This window comes from Eulemur rufifrons, chromosome 28 (genome assembly GCF_041146395.1).
Source record: "Eulemur rufifrons isolate Redbay chromosome 28, OSU_ERuf_1, whole genome shotgun sequence".
Classification (NCBI taxonomy): domain Eukaryota; kingdom Metazoa; phylum Chordata; class Mammalia; order Primates; family Lemuridae; genus Eulemur; species Eulemur rufifrons.
Genome location: NC_091010.1, coordinates 66679531 through 66704056, shown reverse-complemented (window position 1 = coordinate 66704056; position 24526 = coordinate 66679531). Strand labels below are relative to the sequence as shown.

The 24526-nt window shown below is 46.5% G+C and overlaps 1 protein-coding gene across 3 annotated transcripts in view; it reads left to right on the top strand.

Annotated features, from left to right (window-relative positions):
* Positions 1 to 24526, top strand: part of C28H10orf90 (chromosome 28 C10orf90 homolog) — a 195067-nt gene that overhangs the window by 162384 nt on the left and 8157 nt on the right. For 2 of the 3 annotated variants that reach the window (XM_069460697.1, XM_069460699.1), the window contains 3 exons: positions 47 to 334; positions 3312 to 3481; positions 5600 to 5777. In XM_069460697.1, the coding sequence (XP_069316798.1) occupies positions 47 to 334; positions 3312 to 3481; positions 5600 to 5777 (636 nt within the window). The remainder of the gene's footprint in view (positions 1 to 46; positions 335 to 3311; positions 3482 to 5599; positions 5778 to 24526) is intronic. The other variant, XM_069460698.1, reaches the window with a different exon arrangement.

The following is a 24526-nucleotide window of genomic DNA, read 5'->3' as shown; positions in this document are numbered from 1 at the left end:
TTGGACTCAGCAGATATTCTGAGCACAACTCTCGTTTTATTTTTAGTAGACACAAAAGTATTCCCTGGAAGCAGCAAGGAGCAAGGAGGAGCGTGGGCGACCCTGTCTGCTCCCCCAGTGGAACAGAAGCCCACTAAACACTTCCTTCCCGATGGGGACAGTTCTCCAGGCGATGACTGTCAGTCTAGTGACCTTTCTGAGCCCACAGAGAGACGACATCAAAGCTTCCTGAAACCCAGAATCCCTTTTCTTGGGTTTCTTCGCCCCGTACAAGACGTACGCACATCTCCACAGGAAGACGAGGGTGCTCAGATAGACAGAGAGCTCCCCACAGGTGAGGAGCGAGGTGGTGGGTTGAGATCATTCTTTCTGGATATTCTGCGGAAAACGGTGCCATGTCTTCCTGGGCCTGGTTCACACAAGCTCACCTGACCAAGCTGCCCCTTCTCCAGCTGGCGAGCGGGTGATGGCAGAACCGGCAGGTTTAGATGGTGGGCAAGTACCACCTCCAGAAGGCAGCCCTGTGTGGGTCAGTGACTCCCAGTCCTCCTGTGTGCAAGGCCACTACCGCCAAGACCAAGAGGAAGTCCCTCCCCACCCCAACCCCAGGCACACGGCAGGTTCCTCTGCTCAGCTAAGGGGGCAGGGGCAGGGTTTGGGGTGCAAGTGTGGCTGCTCCAAGAGCAGTAGGTCCACCGGGCTGCCTGAGGCCCCCCTGGCTGACAGCAGGGATGGTGGCTGAGGCGTGCAGCCCCCACATGTGTCCCCACTTAGCAGGCACAACATGCACTCATGAGATAGGTCCCAAACTCAGCCTCTCCCAGAGGAGGGAACCAAGAATTGGAACCTAGTTGTCCTCTCTCGGGGGGCCAAGCTGCCGACCACTGCTAATAATGCAGTGAACAACTATATATGAAAGAACACGAGAATAAAGGAGAAAAATGGACTATGGTCCCAATTATATCAGTGGGGAAATTTGGATTTCTTACCACTCTAAAGATTTCTCAAATCACTGTGGGAAACAACAGGAAGAAAGGTACCAGATTATATAGCTTTGGGTTGTAGACGTTAAATTGGTTATGGTAATTGATAAAGTAATTGCACTGGGAGCCATGTGAGTCCCTAGCTCTTCATTCGTTCATCCATCAGAGAAGCACTTATTAAACGCCTACTGTATGTCGGACGCTGTGCTTGCTGCTTCCTGCCCTCCAAGCTCCCAGTTGGTGCGGGAGACAGTGGCAGCGTGGCCGTGTCTGTATGGCCTGTGGTCTGTGTCTGTCTGTCTGGGCTGTTGGGAAGCTGGGGACGCCCCTGACACTGAGCTGAGTCTGAGCAGAGGCTTCTTCCCCAAGGAAGTGATTTTGAGCGGGAACTTGAAAGTATATTAGATGTTTAAAATTCAGACCCAGGGCAAAGAGCGTCGCAGGGGGAGGAAAAGGCGTACAAGGCAAAGTTGGTGGAAGAACGTGGCTGACTGGGGACCTGCCGAGGGGCCGGGGCTGGGGTGCAGCGGGGTGGGGGTGATGTGAGTCTGCAGGGGTCACGTGGGTCAGGTTGGAAGTCCTTGCTGAACCCACTAATGGGGTCTGGACTGAAGGCAGAGCCAGGCCTTTGAAGGGGAAGAGACGTAATTAGATTTGCTCTGGAGGAAACTGTCTCATGAGCAGCGTGGAGGGCAGATGGGAGAGGGGCCAGCCAGGGGCTGAAACTCAGCCAGAGGGTGGTGTCATTGTGCAAGGGGATGGGGGCCCAGTCACAGCGACTTCCAGGATCCAACGGACAGGTTTTTTCTGAGCAGAGAAGATGAGATGTTAGGGCTGGCCCTTGGGTTGCTGGTTGTGCTGGGGGAGAGGGTGTGGGGAAGGATGCACAGAAACCGTGGCTTCCCTGGGCACAGGGTGAGCCAGAGAGACATTCCCGAGCAGCAGTGGCAGCCGTGCGGCAGAGGCGGAGTTAGCTCTGCAGGAAGGACTGGGGGCTGGCGGTTAGGCCTGACGGGAAGGGGGGCCACAGGGAAACCCTCTAGATGGAACAAGAGCAAATGTTTGGAAAAATGAAGGAGCAGGACTTGAGGCCCTCTAGGCAGTGTGGTGTTGGTAGAGACTCCCAGGTGACAGCTGGGGGAGGGCCACCCACCATGAACGGCCGTGAAACCTGTGGTTGGCTCAGGCTTGCAGGTAGTAAGGACCGTGGTGGATTCTGAGTAGAGATCGCACAGCTAGTCTAGGCCAGAGAGGATCCAGGCGTCAATGGTGACAGTTACCGCAGGGGGTTCAGATATAAGAGTCATGGGAGATGCATCCCATGGCCAGGTGAGCCCCTGATGGTCACTTCTTCACTCCCAGCAGAACAAGCTCCCTTTGGGCACCTAGCTTGGTGCCATGGAGAGGCGCAGGGTAGCTGTGACATGGTCCATCCCTGGAGGGAGTCATAGGCTTGTGGGGTTAAGACATCATCTTCTAACCCCACATGGGTCCCGCCTTGGAAGGGGAAGGAGGCTTTCTGAAAGTTTGCGCTAAGCCTGGAGGTAGGAGGTCACCGGGCTTTGTGGAGATACCAGAGCAGGTGGGGCGAGGAGGGAGGAAGCGGCTGTCAGGTTCAGCACTGGAGTGGTTTGAGGAGGCTGTAGGGTGGGGCAGGTGCAGTGGGTGAGAAGGGGGCTCAGACAGGGCAGTGGCCTCAGGGTAGCCTGAAGGAAGCTGTGTTCCAGGCTGAGACATTGGCCAGTAAGTGGCCAGCGATTGATGCTGTTGAATCAATTCATTTCCTGACCTTTTCCACCAAGGAACGTCAAAATGGCCCCAGGAAGAGGCCAAACCCAGCGTAGAGAGAGAAGTCATTCCGATTACTTATGCAGAGCCGGTGGTAGACTCTGGCAGATGAAGGGGAGGGATAAATAATTGAATACCAGTCCTCCCTCTTTATGTCATTAGTGTAGCAGACACAGCATAGATTAATACACTGTCCCCAAATAACTGAACTGTAATAATTGTACAGGACACACTTAATATGAGGCACAGAATAGCAAAGTTTCCTTTTTGTTGTGAGCAAAGGCACTGGAAACATCTGTGGGGTACGGCCACGGCATCATTAGCCCGTGTGAAGCCTGCTTGAATGTGAACGTCCCTCCCTGTGACCAGGGCAACCGTGAGGGTCTGTGATGGGGCGTGATCTTGTCAGCTTAACGAGGCCCATTAACAATCCGCTGGCGTTTCCATTTTCAAAATTGTCTTCTGTGTCTAATGGTACTGAGGAACCAGGTGAAAATCACTCGGTGCCCTCTAAATGGGATTCTAAATCTTGTCTCCTAGGAGACTACACCTGCTGTGACTTGGTGGTAAAAATAAAGGAGTGTAAGAAGAGGGAGGACCCCACCACGCCTGAGCCCTCGCCAGCGCCCCCCGAGGGGCCAGAGAGCCCCGCCCCGTGTGAAGACTGCTCTGAGCCTCAGCAAACGCCTGCAAACACCTTGACCTTGCAGGTGAGGCCTTCTGTGCGTCCCGGAGGGATTCCCACCCAGGGGAGACTCTCCTGGGGTGTCGGTGGGTGACCTCACTTCCACCTCTGAGGCTGGAAACCTGACTCCTCCTGTTAGTGGCTGTGGGACTCTGGGCAGGTCCCCGGAACTTTCTGTTTCACTGTTTGAGTGATGGAGCTGATGGCACTGAGCCCTCCAGAGTAGAAGCAAATACTATCGGTAGTGACAGTAATCACAGCAGTGACAGAGCCCAGCTGGCACACAGGTCACTTCACAGACACCAGTGCCTTCAATCCTCACGAGACCCCGAGGAGGCAGGGGCCCCTGTAAACCCACCCCATCTTCAGATGAGGACGTTGCGCCTGGGAAAGATTAAGGAAGTTGCCCAAAGTCCCGCAGCCGTAAATGGGAGGACATGAGAGTTTTCATTTGCTGTCTTTTCTGATTGTAAAAGTAATAGAGACGCATTTTTTGAAGTTCAACACATGCAGAGATATAAAAATTAAGAGGGCAAACAAGCTAAGAGAAAGCCCCTGCTGACGGTGTATTGCGTAGTCAGCCACACCTTCCCTGTGAGCACTTAATGCGGTTGCAAACCTCCCTATGGCTGTGGCGATGGCACCATCGCCATCACCTTGGTGGGCCCTGGGTGAGACACTTGTGGGGACCCCAAAGCAACCTAAGCCTCCAGTGGTATCTGTCCTTGGGCAGGTGGGCCAGCGAGGCAGCAGCCACATCTGGGCCAACAGGCTGTTCCCAGGGGCCGTCTCTCCAGGCCTGGAACTCTCCTGAAGCTTCGGCACACCCTGTGACTTGTGCTTTGTGGTGCCCGGTACCTGGCGGCTGGTGCTAGCCAAGAGGACTCCTTTCCCAATACGGCTGCCAGGGCCACATGCGTGACACGGACAGAGCCCATGCTGCCCTCCCCCTGGGAACCCTGAGCTCCCCAGGGCTGGGAGCGAAATGGGGCAGAGGAACATTTCAGTCATGGCAGCACACCTGGTGAGCCTTTACTGAGCACCTACTACGTGCAGGGCTCGGGCCAGTGGCTGTGAGTGATGCATTGCCACAATGACATGGCCCGTGTTTTCCAGAGCTCACAGCCTAGCACGGAGGTAAACATGCAGATCACTCTTGCTCGAGGCCATTAGTGAAGCTCAGGCTAATTGGGCTGAACAGGGAGCTCCAACAGGCTTTTTAGGGAGACAGGGTGGGCCAATGGGTATGACTGTGGGTGGGACTCCAGGCATGGGGACAATTTGAGCAGAGGCACTCAAGGAATAGCAAGTTAAGACAATGAAAGGCAATGTGGGAAAAGCACAGCACGCCCAAACTACCCAGAGCCTCAGTTTTGCATCTGTGAAATGGAAAGAAATACGCCTGCCTTCCTGAATCCGCGTGCGAATCCTGGAGACGATGAACACATGGAGCAGCGGGCCCAGCGTCTGGCACAGAGCCAGGGGCAGGGAGTCTTGCTCAGTAGGCCTGTGGGGTGGCGTACGGTGTGCAGGCAGAGAGATGAGGCTGAAGTGAGACACAGGGACTTTGGACCTGCTTTGTGGAGCTCCCAGAGCCATTCTGCATAGGCCAAGATTTCCTGCTGGGAATTTCTACCCAAAAGGAGTTGTTTCCTTTAGCCACAGTTATGGTTTCTCCTGAAAAGGCACATTTTTCACACTGGGTGGATGATCTGTGTCTGTGCCCTTAAGGCTTCCAGTCGCCAATAGACTCGAGTGACTCAGTGCCCCAATCCTTCCCCACCGTGTCTTTGGAATGTGGACTGTGGGGCTGTCGATTGGGAACGGATGACTTGATGGGGTAGAAGGACAAAGGGGCGGATGTTCCCTTTGATCTCTAAGTTTCCACGCTGGTTACTGGTTGATCCTGCCCAGTGGAGCCCTTTGTGCTCCAGGCCAGGACTGAGCACCAGGGCCCGTGTCACCGGCTTCTCTGTCACCATCTTTACACAGGTTCTGGAAGAAAATTGTGACATGCTTTTGCACTATGGCTTTGGTCTCTGAGTGTTGCGCTTTCGATCGGCTTCTTGGCCAAATCGGATGGATGTGCCGCCTTTCTGTGTCACTTCTCTTAAAAGTAAAATATTTCCTTTGCTCCAATTAGGAAGCACTGGAAGTTCGTAAACCTCAGTTCATTTCTCGCTCGCAAGAACGGCTGAAGAAGCTGGAACACATGGCACAGCAGAGACGGGCACAGCGCAAGGAGACCCCGGGGCAGAAACAGAGCCTCCTTCCCGTCCGCGCCAGCAAGAAGCAGTTCACCGTTCCCCACCCTCTTAGTGGTAAGCGGCGGGTGGCCGGGGTGGGAGGGTTCTTGGAACCGGAGCCTTCACCTGGGGTGATCGTTCCGGATGCTGCCACTGACTCACACCGAACCCGGGTGGGGCCTGAGTGGCCGACCCTCAGCGTCATAAAGCCTGTCCTGGGAGCCAGCCCCTGGGAGAGATGACACATGGGCGCCGAGCTCAGCAGAAACAACTTGGGACACAAATTTACCATCGCGGCTGGGAAAGAAGCCACACGCTGTAGCAGCCAGGGTAGCAAGTTCAAATTCTTGGCTCCTAACGGATATTTGCAAGAGGTCCCCTTTGCCCTTTATAGATTGCAAAACAGATCTCAGGGTGAGAGGTTGACTCCGGCTTGTCTGCATCAACATTCGTCATCTCGAAACCCCTTTCCGGCTGCGCACTCGGAGCGGATGGCCGGCTTCCCAGCGCTGGAGGCCAGTGTCGAGCTGACCCCGGGAGGCAGGGCGCTCATTCACTCACTGGACAAGGAGTTATCAGGAGCCTTCTCTGGATGCCGGGCTGGGAGTAACAACGTGAGCAAGACTGACCTCACTCCTTTCTTCACAGAGCCTATAAACAGGCTATGAAACCAGCAAGAATAACAAAAAGAGACAAAGGCAAGGATCGGGGATATCTGAGCACATTCCTGGGGCCTGCCAACCCAAATCTTAAAATCTGGAGGCCTGGAAAAACCTCAGTTTTGTTCCTTTGGATAGAGAAATGAGATCTTTCTTCCCTAGGAAAATGTTTTGGTCCCTAGGAGGTGAAATCATGAGTGTAGTTCTGAATAAAAGTCTCCTGGGGAAATAACCATAGTCAGTAAAGTGCAGCTCAACAAACATCACTAAGATCTTATAAGGGGGCCCGAGGGACAGGAGAAAGGGTGATGCAGTAGAATTCCTCTTGACTTCCCTGGCCCACCTGCAGGCTAAGTCTCCTTCCTCCCACCAGAGCACTGCTGGCAGAGTTGTCTAAAGGCCTTGGTGAATGGTGAACTTGAACACGTCCTTCTCATGGCTAAGGATGCGGCAAAACACCTTCTGCCCCTCCCTCATGACCCTTTCCCGTATGCTAATCTAAGGAAATCAGGAAAATGGATGTGCAAAGAAGTTCCCCCACGGAAAAATGTATCTCTAACCAGTGTTTCAAGCCCCACGGCAGACACAGGCTTGGTTTGGGTGTGTTTTCCAGAAAGCTGTTCAGTCTCTGGCCCAGCAAAGAGCCACCCGGGTTCAGGCACAGACGTCTCCAGGTGCTGTGAAGACCAAACGCCGGCCACACTGGGGCCCCCGGGGCCGTCGATGGCCACACTTGCCCGGGCAGGGCTGGGTGCTGGAGCCAGGCTGTTCTGAAGATGCTGCCTGAGCAAGCGGTCAGGCTGCCAGTCTGTCACCAACAAGCAGAGGAGGGCGCCACTTCAGAGCTCAGGATAATGCACATACGTAGACCGAGTGGCATCTGAGGGGCTTCTTTTTGAGTCTTGTCCCTTCCCTTTAAGTGGGAAGACACGGAGACCCAGAGGCACGAGGGGACTTGCCGGGTGTGGTGCTGCGCTGAGTCCCTCCTCTCCTGGGCCAGCACCTGGTGCACTGCCGGCCACCAGCAGTCAGAGTCCCGTCATTCCAGGCACAGAGGTGATGTGGCCTTGGGCGTCTGTGTTGGTTTCCTGGGGCTGCTGTAAGAATTTACCACAAACAAGGTGGCTGAAAAGAACAGAAACTTACTGTCTCACTGCTCTGGAGGCCAGAAGTCAAAATGAAGGGTTGGTTCCTTCTGGAGGCTCTGAGGCAAACCCTGTGCCTCTCTCCCACCTTCTGGGGGCTTCTGGCAAGCCTTGGTAAGCCGAGGCTCGTGACTGAGCACTGCAGTCTCTGCCTCTGTCCTCACGCGGCTTCCTTGCCTAGGTCTGTGTCTCTGTGCTCCGAGTTCCTCTTCTCGTGAAGACACTAGTCCTTGGATTAGGGCTCGCCCTAACCCAGTGTGACCTCTTCTTAACTCAATTGCATCTGCAAAGACCCTATGTCCAAATAGGGTCACATTCACAGTTATGGGGGGTTAGGACTTAAACATATCTTTTTGAGGGGACACAGTTCTACTCACTACATCATCCAACAGTGGTGTTTGCCCAAAATAAACATTCTTACTAGTCTGCATTCCTTTAAATGAAAAGCTTGAAATCATACACAATAAAAGGCGACCAGGCCCAGTCCATAATTTTAAATAACCGAGGCACCTTTTTACTCCCCAATTTCCGACAGTCCTGGCGACTGGCATGCTGTCAGTGGGACTTGGCCGGCACGGCTCTGACAGCGTTCTGACCTGTCCCTGCAGTATTTATGTGTTGATGAGAGCTTTACTTTCGTGTTTGTTTGTGTTAGGTCAGTGAGATCAGACAACCTCTGAAACCAGAGCCTCGTGTGAGCTTGGGCAAGTGAGAGGGAATGTTTAAGGCCCCATTAAACAAGTCTACAGTACACATCTTGTCTTCAGCCTGTCTGCTGGCAAGATGATAAAAGCGAAATGCAGATGTTTTCCTTACATGCTAAATTAGTTAATAAATCATACGCGTGAGCGAGCTCTGGCTACGGCGTCGAGGCGTCTGGTAAAGAGAAGACTCGCATTTGCTTTCGGTGCTGGGGTGGCTGCCTGGGATCGGGGCTCGCCGAGCAGTCTTGGCGCAGGGACAGACCTGAGAGGTTCAGGTGGCAGCTCTGGCAGCTGACGATGCTGCAGAAGTGAGTGCCTGGACTTGGCAGGAGCGATTACGGCGAGGACCAGGGGGCCAGCGATGCTTCATGGAATCCGAGCAGCCGTGAGGCTCGGGGCAGAGTGACACGTGTATTAGTTAGAGTTAGGCACCTTGTTTGGAGGCGGGAAATGTTTCACAAACAACTAGAGACTCCAGAGGGATCAGGGAGTCGCATTATAAAGGTCCTGGCTATAGTGTCTAGCATATCTTTCACTATCTTGTCACCTGTAGTTTGAACCCTTGAAGCCAATAAACACAATACTGAAGTCCCCTTCCCCTCCCAGGAGCCACCTGGCCCACCTTCACATGGCTGTAGCAGTGACAGAAGGAACCTCTTTGACCATCTCGAAAGCTTGTTTGAGAACCCACTCTGGGCACGCTCCGTGGTCTCTCCACCTTGCAGGGAAGCAGGCAGGTGCAGAGGCAATGACTGTGGGATTTGCTTAGTCCCGTGAAAGGGGCTTCCTGGGTTGCCATGGAAACCCACGGGCAGTGGACTTGCTCCCACTCTGGGGACATGGAAGGTTCCTGGTGGGGGAGACCTGAGGATTGGTCTGTGTGTGTAGGATGAGTAGGAACTATGCAGGGGAATTGTGGTGCGGGGTGGGTGAGAGGGCAAGCAGTGGTGAGAGGTTGCTGGGGACGCGCAGTTTCAGCTATGATTGGACCAGAGGAGCGGGGGCGGGACAGGGTGGTGGAGGGGCCAGAGAGGAGCCCAAGGCAAGATGAACCGTTTTTGTTGCTACTAAGTGGAACTTACTCTGGGGTCAAAGCTGAGGCTGGGAGCCGTGTGGTGTAGCTCCAGGCAAGATGCAGCAAGGGCGGGCCGGAGGGCAGGGGTGCACAGAGGGGAGGGATGCCACAGGTTCTTAGGAAGAAGGAGCAGAGGAGGGTGGCAACTGCCATGCTGTGGAGGAGAAAAGCTGAGACCCAGGGAAGCTGAGGAAAGATGGCAGGAGGCAGGGCTTGGCCGTCAGTCTCTGACATTACCCACACTGTGATCTGAGGCCTCTCTCTTCCTCCCAAATCAAGGCTCTGCCTGTTCAGTCCACTAGAGTGGCTTGGGAGCTATAAGCGAGGCTTCCCTGTCATTAATGCGGAGCTCCTGGGCTCCCAGGTGGATCAGGTCATGCTCAAAGGCCGACCATGACCAGGAATTAGAGTGTTTAAGACCTTGTCATAGCTTCTACCTTACTGGATGAATCCAGAGCAGGATAGGCTAGGAGCCAGGTACAGCACCTTCAGGTCGTAAGAGACAAAGCACCTGCAGATCGTAGGGGACACAGAACTTGCAGATAGTAGGGGATACCGCACCTGCAGGTCGTAAGAGATACAGCACCTGCAGGTCATAGGGCACATCACCTGCATGTCATAGGGGGTACAGCACCTGCATGGCATAGATGGTATAGTGCCTGCAAGTTGTAGGAGATATAGCAACTGAGGTCATAGGGGATAGAGCACCAGCAGGTCATAGGTGGTGCAGCACCTGCAGGTCATAGATGGTGCAGCACCTGCAGGTAGAATAGCACCTGCAGGCAGTGGGAGATACGGCACCTGCAGTACCTAGGGGACAGAGCACCTGCAGGTCATAGATGGTGCAGCACCTGCAGGTCATAGATGGTGCAGCACCTGCAGGTCATAGATGGTGCAGCACCTGCAGGTCATAGATGGTGCAGCACCTGCAGGTCATAGATGGTGCAGCACCTGCAGGTCATAGATGGTGCAGCACCTGCAGGTCATAGGGGATAGAGCACCAGCAGGTCATAGGTGGTGCAGCACCTGCAGGTCATAGATGGTATAGCACCTGCAGGTTATAGATGGTGCAGCACCTGCAGGCAGTGGGGGATACAGCACCTGCAGTTCTTAGGGGATCCAGTACCTGCAGGTTGTAGGGGACACAGCATGTGTAGGTCACAGGGGACACAGCACCTGCAGGTATAGTAGCGGGTACAGTACCTGCAGCTCGTAGGCACTCCTTCAATGGCAGCCTTTACCATCCACTATTAACACACCCATGGCTTCCACAGTGCACTGAATCTTCTGGAACCTGGCCCTGGCTGCCACCCGCTGGGCTGCAGGCCCTGCTTCAGAGCCTCAGTGACTGCCACTCCCACCCTAAAACCCAGACCCCCCTCAACCTGACGCTGCCCACCTCCATCCTTCTCAGTTGGTTTCATTTACTGTCCTTCCTAACTCCAGAACATCCTGATCAGGGTCCCCAAACCTCCTGATAGAAGCCATATCTGCCCCTCCTCCTCTCTGCACGGCACCATCCTGCCTAACCTCAGAAGCCCGTCTCAAGTCCAGCCTCATCACTAAACCCTCTCCCCCAGGCCCTCTCCTCTGCTTCCTGTAGTGCACGCGCCGGGCTGCGTGGTGCCTTTCACTTTCCACTGAGCACTTTGCTGTGAGTCGCTGCTGCTGCCTGTACTCAGTGCTGAAGCCAACTCGGAAAGCCTGACAGTGCTCATGTCAGGGTCCTCACTTCCGTTCTCAGCTCATTCCCCCTTGCCTGTGGTGGTCCTCTTCTGTGGCTCTCCAAGGCCGTCCCCTTAATCTTGAATGTGTCGAAAACCCACCAGGAGCAGCCTCTTCTTCCACATAACCCTCCCTGACTCCCATCCCTGCCCCCTGTCCCCATTTGAGCACTCGTAGCTCTTGCATTCTTGTGTCTCTCTAGATCACCTTCTTCGCTTTGCATCATGCCACACTGGTGTGATGGCACCTTCTTCACTTGGGAGTACAGGCCTGTGGGTGTGAAGGGGAAATCTCCCTAGATTGTAAGTGCAGGCGGGCATACACCACGCCAGGTCACTCTGGGTCTAGCTGCGTCCAGCACACCAAACCGAGTTAATCTGAACTGCATTGTCCAGACTTCCCAGGGTGAGCCAAGTCAGAGCCATTCACATCAGGGACTGCTAGAGGAACAGAATTCTCCAGAAGGCACTGCAGAATTCCTTCTTCAAAAAATCTGCCTTCGGTGATGATTCTGGGCTGGAGCAAGTATTAAAATTAATTTGCATTCCCAGAGCATCTTGCTGAAGATGTGGCCCAGCAGATAGGAGGCGGCAGCGGAAGTCGTCTTAGTAACGCAGTGCGCTGGCCGTGCAGCCAGCCGGGCACGGCTGCTTCGTCCTCACTCTGCCGCCTGATCTGATCTCAGGATGTTTTTCCATAAAACTTTTGAATAAATATTTGGGATTAGTCCTCCCAATATTACTCACAAAGGAATTTTTAAATGTGCTTATCAGATAAAAAATTTTTATTTCTCAGTCTACAAAGAAAACAGGAAGCGGAGATTACTTAAGACCATTTCCCGATTCGAAGACATTCACATGCGCACTGTTATTAGTGTCTTCACAGACACTGCGAGGTGCTGTGTTCTTTTAGGGAACATGAGAAGAAAAGATCGATTTTGTGCCTATTGATTAGATGTAGATTTAAAGGGCAGCTTTACTTACAATTAAAATAACAAAAGGTAAAAACACAGAGTTGCAGAATGGTGAGAAAGATGACTTTAAGAGGGATCCTTTCACCCCATTGCCTTGATTTTATTCTCCAAATGATTTCCCTTTGTATTCCACAAAGCAGTCAAGTCATAAACCTTGCAGTGACACTGTGGATATAAATCTACTTGGCAACAAGCATAAAGTTTATTAATCATCTATAAATCACGATATTTTGTGGGGCTCTAAAAAATGCTGGGAAACCCTGGGATTGGAGCAAACAATAACTTTCATATCAACAGCTATTCTATCAGACTTCTCGTACTGGATGTCGCTGTTTTATACGAGATTGTGATTTGAGCCATTGCTAATGTTCCTTTAAATGAGTAGTTTAAACTTGTCATTAAAACACATGTTTAGTTTCAGCTTTAGTAAGGTTTAATTGACAAAAATTGTGTATATATTTATGGCATATGGCATGATGTTTTGACATATGTATATGTTGTGAAATGATTGATTGAGGAAAATTAATCCATCACCTTGAATATTCCTTCTTTTGTGGTAAGAACATTTAAGATCTACTCTTTTAGTAATTGTCAAGTATACAATACTTTGTTATTAACAATAGTCACATTGTATACAATAGGATTTCAAAACTTATTCCTCCCATTTAACTAAACCTTTGTACTTTTAGACCAACATCTCCCCAGTTCCCCACTCCAGCCCTTGATAACTGCAGTTCTACTCTTTGCTTTCTGTGAGACTGTTTTAGATTCCACATATAAGTGAGATCATGCAGCATTTGCCTTTCTGTGCCTGGTTTATCCACTTAGCATAATGTCCTCCAGGTTCATCCATGATATTCTAGAGTGTGTGTGTGCATATATATACAAACCACATTTTCTTTATCCATTCATCTGTTGATGGATACTTAGGTTAATATCTTGGTTATTGTGAATAATACTGCAATGAACACAGGAGTGCAAATATCTCTTTGACATACTGATTTCATTTCCTTTGGCTATATACCCAGAAGTGGAATTGCTGGATCATATGGTAGTTCTATTTTTAATTTCTTGAGGAATCTCCATACTGTTTTCCATAATGGATATACTAGTTTACATTTCCATTTCTTCTAAGTTTTCCAATTTATTGGTATATAGTTGCTCATAGTAGTCTCTAATGATCCTTTGAATTTCTGCAGTATCAGCTATAATGTCTCCTTTTTCATCTCTGACTTTATTTATTTGGGTATTCTATCTTTTTTTTCTTAGTTTGGTTAAAGATGTGTCAATTTTGTCTATCTTTTCAAAAACCAACTTTTTGTTTCATTGATATTTTGGGATTTTTTTGGTTTCAGTTTCATTTATTTCTGCTCTGATCTTTATCATTTCTTTTCTTCTACTGTTAGGTCATTAAATATAAAATATCTAATTTCAAATCAAAAATTTAGTTTATTATTTCAACCAAGAAGCAGTACAATTAAAGTATGCACCTAAACTATCAACACAGTTTTTCCATCTTATTAGTAGCTTCTTTATGCCTATAGTGAAGAAGCCTGGAGAGTGAGTGGCGATGAACTCGTGACAGGCATTTTCCACAGCTTGTTAAGAATAGAATATTTTTACCTGTAAGAAGTGTTTCAAAGTCTGAGGAAGTGGTAGTCAGTTGGTGCAAGGTCTAGTGAATATGGTGGGTGACAGAGAGTTTCTATGTCCAGCCTCTGTAGTTTGAGCAGCATTGTTTGTATAACATGTGGTAGAGTGTTGTCTTGCAGGAAAATTGGCCTGTCTCTATTACCCATTCTCTTTTGGCTGCTTAATTGCAAGCATCCTTATCATTTCATCCAATTGGTTGTAGTAGACATCTACTGTAATTGATTGACCAGGTTTCATGACGCTATAGTGGATAATACCAGCATTGAACCACCAAACAGACACCATTAGCTTTTTTTGATGAATATTTGGTTTTGGACTGTGCTTTAGCACTTCATTTTTATCCAACCATTGTGCAAATGCTTGCGATTGTCAAAAAGAATCCATTTTTCATCATGTGTAACAATACAATATGGAAATGGTAATTGGGGGTTTGGTTTGTTCTTGTTTTTTAGTTCTTTGATATACTTCGTTAGGTTGTTATTAACATTTTAAGCTTTTCTACTTTTTTGATGTAGATACTTATTGATATAAACTTTCTTCTTCTTTTTTTTTTTTTTCTTTGAGACAGAGTCTCACTCTGTTGCCCAGGCTAGAATGAGTGCCGTGGCGTCAGCCTAGCTCACAGCATCCTCAAACTCCTGGGCTCAAGCGATCCTCCTGCCTCAGCCTCCTGAGTAGCTGGGACTACAGGCATGCGCCACCATGCCTGGCTAATTTTTTCTATATATATATTTAGCTGTCTATATAATTTCTTTCTATTTTTAGTAGAGATGGGGTCTCGCTCTTGCTCAGGCTGGTCTCGAACTCCTGAGCTCAAACGATCCGCCCACCTTGGCCTCCCAGAGTGCTAGGATTACAGGCGTGAGCCACCGCGCCCGGCCCTAAACTTTCTTCTTATTACTGCTTTTTCTGTATCTCATAGTTTTTGCTATGTTATGTTTTCACTTTCATTTATTTTGAGAATTTTTAAAATTTCCTTCTTAATCTTTTCATTGGCCCACTGGTATTCCGGGGCATATTGTTTAATTGCCATGTGTTTGCACATTTTCCAATGTTCCTCTGTTATTAATTTCTAGTTTTATTCCATTGTGATTAGAGAAAATACTTAGTATGATTTAAACTTTTTCGAATTTTTTAAAACTTGTTTTGTGGGCTAACACATGTTCTATCCTAGAGATGATGCATGAACTGAGGAGAAGATGTATTCTGTAGCTGATGGATGAAACATTTTGTAAATATCTGTTAGATCCATTTGGTCTGTAGGGCGGATTAAGTCCAATGTTTCTTTGATGATTTTATTTCTAGATGATCTGTTCAATGCTGAAAGGAAAGTGTTGAGGTCTCCAGTGATTATTATATTAGAGTCTCTCTCTGTCTTTAGCTCTTAGAATATTTGCTTTATATATCTGTGTGCTCCAGTGTTGGGTGCATATATATTTAGAATTGTTGTATCTTCTTGCTGAATTGACTCCTATCATTACATAATGACCTTCTTTGTTTCCTTTTACAGTTTTTGTCTTGAAATCTATTTTATCTGATAGAAACATAGCTACTCCTCTTCTTTTTTTTGGTTTCCATTTTCAAGGAATATCTTTTTCCATCCCTTTAGTTTCAGTCTATGGGTGTCTTTATAGGTGAAGTGGATTTCTTGCAGACAGCACATAGTTGGCTCTTGTTTTTTTAATCCATTCAGCCACTCTGTGTCTTTTGATTGGAGAGTTTAGTCCATTCACATTCCATGTAATTATTGATAGGTAGGGATTTCCTCTTGCCACGTTGTTATTTGATTTCTGGTCATTTTGTGATCTTCTCTTCCTTCCTTCCTTCCTGTCTTCCTTTGTTATGAGTGATTTTCTCTGGTAGTGTGTTTTAATTTTTTGCTTTTTATATTTTGTGTATCTGTTGCAGGTTTCTTGATTTGAGGTTACAATGAGGCTTGTAAAACACACATTTATAATCATTTTAAATCATTTTAAATCATTTTAAATATATGACAACTCTGCTTTACAAACAAATGAATAAACAAAGAGAAATCTAACAGAAATTCTATACTTTAACTCCATTCCCCACCTCTCCAGTTCTTAACATTTTGTTGTTTCATCCATATCTTTTTATACTACCAATCTCTCAAAAATTTTTTATAGTTACTTTTAATAGGTTTGTCTTTTAGTTTTCCTATTCAAGATCTGAGTGGTTTATATATTGCAATTATAGCAATAGAGTATCCTATATTTGTGTATTAACATTACCAGGGAGTTGTATACCTTCAGATGATTTCTTATATTGTTTGTTAATGTCCTTTTCTTTCAAATTGAAGAACTCCTTTCAGCATTTCTTATAGAACAGGTCTGCTGTTGATGAAATTCCTCAGCTTTTGTTTGTCTGGGGCAGTCTTTATTTTTCCTTCACATTTGAAGGATATTTTTGTAGGATATAATATTCTAGGGTTAAGATTCTCTTCCTTCAGGCCGGGCGCGGTGGCTCACGCCTGTAATCCTAGCTCTCTGGGAGGCCGAGGTGGGCGGATCGTTTGAGCTCAGGAGTTCGAGACCAGCCTGAGCAAGAGCGAGACCCCACCTCTAAAAATAGAAATTATATGGACAGCTAAAAATATATATAGAAAAAATTAGCCGGGCATGGTGGTGCATGCCTGTAGTCCCAGCTACTCGGGAGGCTGAGACAGGAGGATCGCTTGAGCCCAGGAGTTTGAGGTTGCTGTGAGCTAGGCTGACGCCACGGCACTCACTCTAGCCTGGGCAACAGAGTGAGACTCTGTCTCAAAAAAAAAAAAAAAAAAGATTCTCTTCCTTCAGCATTTTGAATGTGTCATGCCACTCTCTCTTGGCCTTTAAGGTTTCTGCTGCCAGATGTATTGAAGCTCCTTTCTATGTTATTTCTTTTTTCTTGCCTTCCTGGGGTCTTTTCTTTATCTGTGACCTTTGGGAGCTTGATTATTAAATGCCTTTATGTAGTCTTGTTTGAGTTAAATCTGCTTGGTGTTCTATGATCTTCTTGATATTTTTCTCTGGGTTTGGAATGTTCTTTGTTATTATTTCTTTGAATAAACTTTCTACCCTAGTCTCTCCTTATCTCTCTCTCTCTCCCTCCCTCTGTTCCTCCCTCCTCTTTAAGACAAATAACACTTGGATTTGCCCTTTTGAGTCTATTTTCTAGATCATGTAGGTGTGCTTCATTCTTTTTTATTCTTTTTTTCTTTTTTCTCTTCTCACTGTGTATTTTCAAATACCCTGGCTTCAGGCTCACTAATTCTTTCTTCTTTCCTATGTATTTCTGTGGTATCAGTTATAATGTCTCCTCTTTCATTTCTGATTATATTTGTCTTCTCTCTTTTTCTCAGTCTAGCTAAAGATTTGCCAATTTTGCTTATCTTTTCAAAAAACCTATTTTAGTTTTAGTGATTTTTTTCTATTGTTTATCTAGTCTCTATTTAATTTATTTCTTCTCTGAACTTTGTTATTTTCTTTCTTCTACTAACTTTGAGCTGTTTGTTTTTGTTTTTCTAGTTCCTTGAGACATAGTGTTAGGTTGTGTGACATCTTTCTTCTTTTTTAATGTAGGCATTTATTGCCATAAACTCTGTCAGAACTGCTTTTACTGCATCCCGTAAGTTTTGGTATGTTTTGTTTCCCTTTTGTTTGTTTTGGAGATTTTTTTTTAAATTTCTTTTTTTGATTTCTTGTTTGATCTATTGATTAGGAGTGTGTTGTATAATTTCCACATATTTGTGAGTTTTATAAAATTCTTCTTTTTACTGATTTCTAGTTTCATACCATGTGGTTGGAAAAGATGCTTGGTGTGATTTCAGTCTTTTTACATTTATTAAGACTTGGATTTTGGCCTAACATATGATCTATCCTGGTGAATGTTCTAAGAGTACTTGAGAAAAATATGTCTTCTGTTGCTGTTTGATGGAATGCTCTGTATGTGCCTGCTAGGTCCATTTGGTCTAAAGTGTAGTTCAAGTCCAATATTTCTGTAATGATTTTCTGTCTGGATGATGTATCCATTGTTTAAAGCGAGATATTGAAGGCTTCTGCTATTATTGTATTGCTGTCTATCTCTCCCTTCAGATCTATTATTTGCTTTATATATTTAAGTCCTCCAATATTGGGTGCATATATATTTATAATTGTTATATCCTCTTGATGAAATGGCCCCTTTATTTTTATATTATGACCTTGTCTCTTTTTATAATTTTTTACTTCAAGTCTATTTTGTCTGATAAGAATATAGCTATCTCTGCTGTCTTTGGTTTTTTACTTACTGGGAATATTTTTTCATCCCTTCACTTTCAGTGTATGTGTGTCCTTGAAAGTGAAGTAAGTCTTCTGTAGGCAGCATATAATTGGGTCTTGTTTTTTTTTATTCATTCAGCCAGTTAACAGGTATGCTCTTATGACTGGAGAATTTAATCTATTCCCATTCATGGTAATTATTAATAGGTAAAGTATTACTGCTGCCATTTTGTTAATTGTTTTCTGATTGTTTTGTAGATCCTTTTCTCCTTTCTTCCTCTCTTCCCATCTTCCTTTATGATTTGATGGTTTTCTGTAGTGATATGTTTTGAGTCCTTTCTCTTTGCTATGTATCAACTACTATAGTTTTTGTAAGGTGGTTACTTTGAGACTTACATAAAATACCTTATAGTTACAACAAGCCATTTTAAGCTGATGATAACTTAACTTTGACACATACAAAAACTCACTTTTATTTCCTCCCTCCATGTTTTATGTTTTTAATGTCAGAATTTACATATTTTTATATTGTGTTTCTGTTTTCAAATCATTATAGCTGTAGGTATTTTCAATTATTTTGTGTCTTAACTTTTCTGTTAGAGGTACAAGTGATTTATACACATTAAAGTATTCTGAATTTGACTATGTACTTACTCTAATCAATGAGTTTTATACTTTTATATGTTTTTATGTTACTAACTAGCATCATTTTGTTACAGCTTAAAGAACTTCCTTTAGCATTTCTTATAAAGCAGGTAAGGTAGTGATGAACTCCCTTAGCTTTTGTTTTCCTGGTAGTCTTTATCTCTCATTTCTGAAGGATGGCTTTACTAAGGTCTAGGTAAAGCATTTTGGATTGACTGTTTGTTTTTTTTTTTCTTCAGCACTTCACATATATCATCCCACTATCTGCTGGCTTGCAAAGGTTCTGCTGAGAAATCTGCTGATAGCCTGTGGGTTCCCCTTGTATGTGAGGGTCTTCTTTTCTTCTGCTGCTTTTAAAATTCTCTCTTTGTCTTTGATTTTTTACAGTTTGATTATAGTATTTTTTTTTTTTTTTTTTTTTTTTTTTTTTTTTTTTTTTTTTTTTTGTTGAGACAGAGTCTCACTTTGTTGCCCAGGCTAGAGTGAGTGCCGTGGCATCAGCTTAGCTCACAGCAACCTCAAACTCCTGGGCTTAAGCGATCCTACTGCCTCAGCCTCCCGAGTAGCTGGGACTACAGGCATGCGCCACTATGCCCGGCTAATTTTTTCTATATAGATTTTTAGGTGTCCATATAATGTCTTTCTATTTTTAGTAGAGACGGGGTCTCGCCCAGGCTGGTCTCGAACTCCTGACCTTGAGCAATCCACCCGCCTCGGCCTCCCAGAGTGCTAGGATTACAGGCGTGAGCCACCGCGCCCGGCCTATAGTATGTTTTAGTATCATCTTCTTTGGGTTGACTCTTATTGGAGACATTTGAGCTTCCTGTACCTGGATATTTTTATCTTTCCCAGATATAAATAACTATTGTTTTCTTTAAATAAGCTTTCTGTCCCTTTCTCTTTTCCTTCTTAAATTCCTATAATGCAAAAACTAGCTCTTTTGGTGCTGTTTCATAAATCTTGTAGGCTTTCTTCATTTCTTTTCATTTCTTTTTCTTTGACTAGATATTTTAAAGTAAACCATCTTTAAGTTCACAGATTCTTTCTTCTGCTTGATTAATTTGGCTCTTGATGCTGTTTGTTGCATTTTTAATTCCATTTGTTATATTCTTCAGCTCCAGAATTTCTATTTGGTTCTTTTTAATTATTTCAATCTCTCTGTTAAACTTCTCATTTTATTCATGTATTGTTTTCCTGATTTCATGGAATTGTTTCTCTTTGTTCTCTTGTAGTTGACTGAGCTTCCTTTTATTATAAATTCTTTGTTAGGGAATTTGTACATTTTCACTTCTTTGGGGTTCATTTATAGACAATTATTGCATTCTTCTGGCAGTGTTATGTTTCTTTTCCTTTTTTCCTATGTTCCTTGTTGCCTTGCATTGATGGCTGTACGTTTGATGGTCACTGTTTTCAGACTTTATGGACTGGTTTCAATGTGTGGGGGGGGGATTGTCCCTTTCAAATGGGTGCTGTAATATTGGCTTGGTGAGGTATGGTAGTTCTGGCTCCAGTGAAGGTACAGTGGCATCGTTTATGTGTTGCTCTGTCAGCTATGTTTGCCGTTGGCAAAGATTGCAGGTGTCCTCAGTGGCCAAGGCTGTAGGTGTCCACAACAGCAGTGAGGGTTGTTAGGGTGCTCTGTAGCAAAGGCTGCTGGGGTCTTCCTGTTTTCTTTTTCTCCTACCAGGGATATCAAGGCCAAGGGGATACCTCTTGGCACTGGATCTATCTTAAAGGTGTATTTGTGGTGATGGTGATCCTGGTGATCCTGGTGTGTAATGCATGGCACCAATGGAGTGGCTTGGAGTGAGGGTCTGAAGCACAGGCACAGATGAAGAGACTACAGCTCCAGGGTCTGGGGAAATGGTGACACAGGTGCCCTTGGACCCTCCACTGCTGTCTTGGTAATGGCATGTGTATATTTTTAAGAAAATGTAAAGAAAGTATGCCAGATTTTATATATAAAAACATATATATGTGTTTCTTACACACACACACACACACACACACACACACATGGATAGATAGATACACACACATATAAAACATATAAAATTCTATCCAATGGGGACAAATAATTTTGAAAAATGAGGATTATAACTGTTGTTGTCCTGTAGTTGGTCTTACTCTTCTTCCCAGGATTCTCTAGCCAAGCATTACTCACAATTCATTTCAGAAGAGAACCAGTCCCTTCAGATTCCTTTGAAAAATATGTTATTCTTTGTATACTGTATTCCTTGGCAGTTTCAATGCCCAGTACATGTTAAAGGCATGGATAAGTTCTGTAACGAAGACAATTACTTAAGTTTATTTAATACTGTTTTCTCTAAATTTCTTTGACCTTGGAATGTTTTCATCAAACTCTTAGGAGTCCACTTTGGAAACAATGCTTTAGGAATCTACAGTGCTTTGCTAAAGAAACCCCGAACTGGAGCTTCCATTTACCATTTTCCATAGAAATCTGGGACTGTGGGACAGTGGTCTTAGTCTCATACCCGCATCCCTTTGGTCTAGCAATGCCAGGAAATGATGGCTGAGGGTCCTGGGCCCCATCTGGGCAGTGGTAAATGGTGCAGATTTCCATCTGTGCCTGGACTTGCCTCAATGGAAGCTTTCCTGACAACAGGCCCTGCCTGGAACTGTCTCCATGTGGGCTTCCCTGACATCTGCAACACCACCATGTGCTGGTGCCCAGCACAAAGTCCTCTGGAAAAAGAGGAGGCGGTCATGTTCCCTTTGGAAAGTCTTCACAGATGTTACAGTGTGAAATAACCACAGGAAGAAGATCAGGGGGATGGCTCATCCATGCCATTGAGCTGAGAACATGGCAGGAAGAAGCAATAAACTCCAGAGAGCGGACCGCGTGACGAGGGCAGAGGCTTGCCTTCCCCAGCACCGCCTCCACTGCAGCTGCTTCAGACAGTGACACTACGGACTCTGCAGCTGGAGGCCTGACTGTTGCCATGGTATAGAGAGGTTCTCTAGCACGCTAAGCAGGATTGTCAGATTTATCTGATGAAAATATAGGCTGCTAGTTAAATTTGCATTTCAGATCCACAACAAATAAATTTTTAGCATAAATATGTTCCATGCAATGCTTGCGACACACTCATACTAAAAAACATTTCATTATTTATATGCTGGGCATGCTATATTATATCTCGTAATCCTTCCTCAAAGCCTTGAAATCCATGTAGACACTTGGTGTTTTTCCTCATCACTCTTGTGCATTCTGTTGGGGCAACAGTGGTCCTCAGACCTAAGCAAGCATCAGGATCAGCTGGAGAGCTTGGGCAGACACAGACCACTAGCCTAGCCCTAGAATTGCTCGTTCAGATGACCTGATGTAGGGACTGAGAATTTGTATTTGCAACAAGTTCTCAGGTGATGCTGATGCTGCCGGTTCAGGGATTGGAAGGCAAGTAGAAGCTGCATAGATGTTGGCATTTATGGGAAAATATAAGCCCCCTTTGGAAAACCACAACCTTGTATCTTCTGCAGAGACTAAAGCTTTGATTTCATCAGTACTCAACTCTCAGGTCTCCTACCTACTTACTCGAAGACTGGAGGTAAGTTGCTTAACCGCAAGACCTCCCGCTCTCCTCAGCTGTAAAGAGGAGAGACGACCTGCGTTAGTGGGATGTTGTAGGGATGAACTGAAACATATGCTGGGGGCTGGGAGCCAGGTGCAGAGGGGGACGCCTGGGGAACGGGGGCAGTCAGCCTTGCCATCAGCGTCTTCATAGTTTATAGCGCAGTCAGGACATCCCCACAAGTCCATCCAAGAATCTTAAAGCAGATTCTGTCCCCACTGAGCAGAAGATCAAAATCTTGGGGGGCTCAAGTAACTTGTCCCAGAGCACGTAGCACAGAGTCCCAAAGTGACCCCAGGTCTTTACACTTAGACACAAGACAACTTCACCGTGTTACACCAGGTAAGCCAAAGGAATCCATATGTATACATCACAAAAGCATAATATTTAATTTACTAATGCTCTTATTTTTGGTAAGCAGAAAGAAACTAGGAATTTCTTGTCATATGTAGTGAGGTCATTAAGAATTGCAATCATTAAATCCTAGAGGCTCAGTGAAGCTGCCACTTTTGCAGTTGGTTTGCCTGCAATTTTGACAGTGTGCTCGTTGCAGAAAACAGTCTATCACTTTGCCAGCCACTGCCAAGCTCCCCTGGGGAAAACACATGTTTTAGGCAACTGACCAGAGCCCTTAGCTGGGGTTCATGTTGTGAGTTTCTGGTCTCAAGGAGGGATCTGGTTTAGTGTGAGAGTCTCTGATCCTGCCGACACCAGGGTGAACTAAATTCACACAGGTAGAGCTTGTTGTTCATGGTCCTTGGCAGGACTGGCAGCCCGAGTTAGGAGGTAGTCCCTGTGGCTTTTAGGGGGAGCTAAGGGAGATCCTTGGACTCCTTTGTCCCTTGCTGGATCTCTGGAGGAGTAACCAGCCAGTCAATAGAAATACGAGCACCTGGTGTCTTTTGGCCATAAGGGATGGAGCACAAATGGGAAGAAGCCGGAGTGTTGGGTCTGGAGAGGAAGAAGCAGGTAGAGAAGAGACTCCCTGTCCTCTAGGGGGTCCATGTGCCACTTGGGAGAGTTGGCCAGGAAGACAGCCATAAGCCAAGTCTAGAATCACATAGGGGGAGACCCCCAGGGAGTGGAGATGGGACTATGATAGTGCTCTTAGCCCTGAAAGCCAGAGCGGGATGGGGTCAGGGAGTACATCAAGACTCTGTTGTTCTCCAAAAAATGTTTGTCATAGCCATGTGTAACTTGGGGGTCTGGGCCCCCCAGTTAGAGGAGCCAAAGCTCTGGTCCCCGGGCCTCACCTGCCCACGTAGCGTTGAGGGTTCTCTCGAGGGGAGGTGTACAGGAGGCTCGCAGGCAACCAGTGTTCTTGGGGGAGGAGTCTCATCACTAGCCCTCCCAAAGGGGCAGGCCCTTTATCAAATCCATCCCGTAGCTCCCTAGCACCTGTCCCTAGGTGGTGACCCTGCCCTAAGCTCAGGGGTAAGTCTGTGTGCAGGAGCAGAGCTCTTGGGGAAGTGAATGATTCACACTTCCTTAGCCAGAAGCCCCTTCACACCTTGTTTCTCAAAATGAGTATACAAAAAGAAACAGATATTTCCGGAGACCCTCTGGTCTATTCTGTTTTAATTTTATATTCCTTCGTCAGAAGGGTGTGAGAGGCTCGTGTTTCCAAACTGCGACATGGGCATCTCTCGCTGTCTGGGCGGTAACTGGCCCACAGCATCGTTTTGGCATCAATGCCGGCATCTGTGCGGCTGTCACTCACCTGCCAGGGCCCGCGACCAGCCGCCCACCACGTGCAACTGGCATTCAGCAGCAGAAGGCTAGAAGTGATTTTAGAAAAATGAGAATGTTTATCCAGCACAAGATTTTATTACCACAAGAGCACTTCAAAGCCCAACAACCTACAAGTCTTTAGCTCACCTTGCGCAGTGTAATGTGTGCTGTTTAACTTCCAGAGGGCTAAGCAGTCCGAGGTAGACCACTCCTCTGTTGCCAACATCAAGCGAATTAGAGGTTCTGCCGTGGTGAGCTGGATAGAAATGACGTGCAAGCAACTGGATTGAAACCTTGAAAACCGCAATGTAATTACCCCAGTGGCAGGACAGCCAGCTGCTGAGTGGCTTTGAAACTGGCATAATGAACAGCCTTGTGATCTGAGAATACACACACACTGGGGTTCCCCAAAACACACCCCATTTCCATTCCTTTGCAGAGGCCCAGTGTTTAACAGAAGATTCAAGGAGGTGCAGGTGCGGCATCCACACTCCAGGCTGGCTAGTTGGCTCCCTGCTGAATTCTCTCCAACAGGCAGCTCTTGCTTTTGGTATTTCTAAGATAGGGGAAGCAAACGTCTGAAACATTCTTCAAAGTGTTCATGGTGACTGCAGAAAATAGGCTTCTGGGAGCACATTGTCCTAATAAATCGTGTGAACTTGATT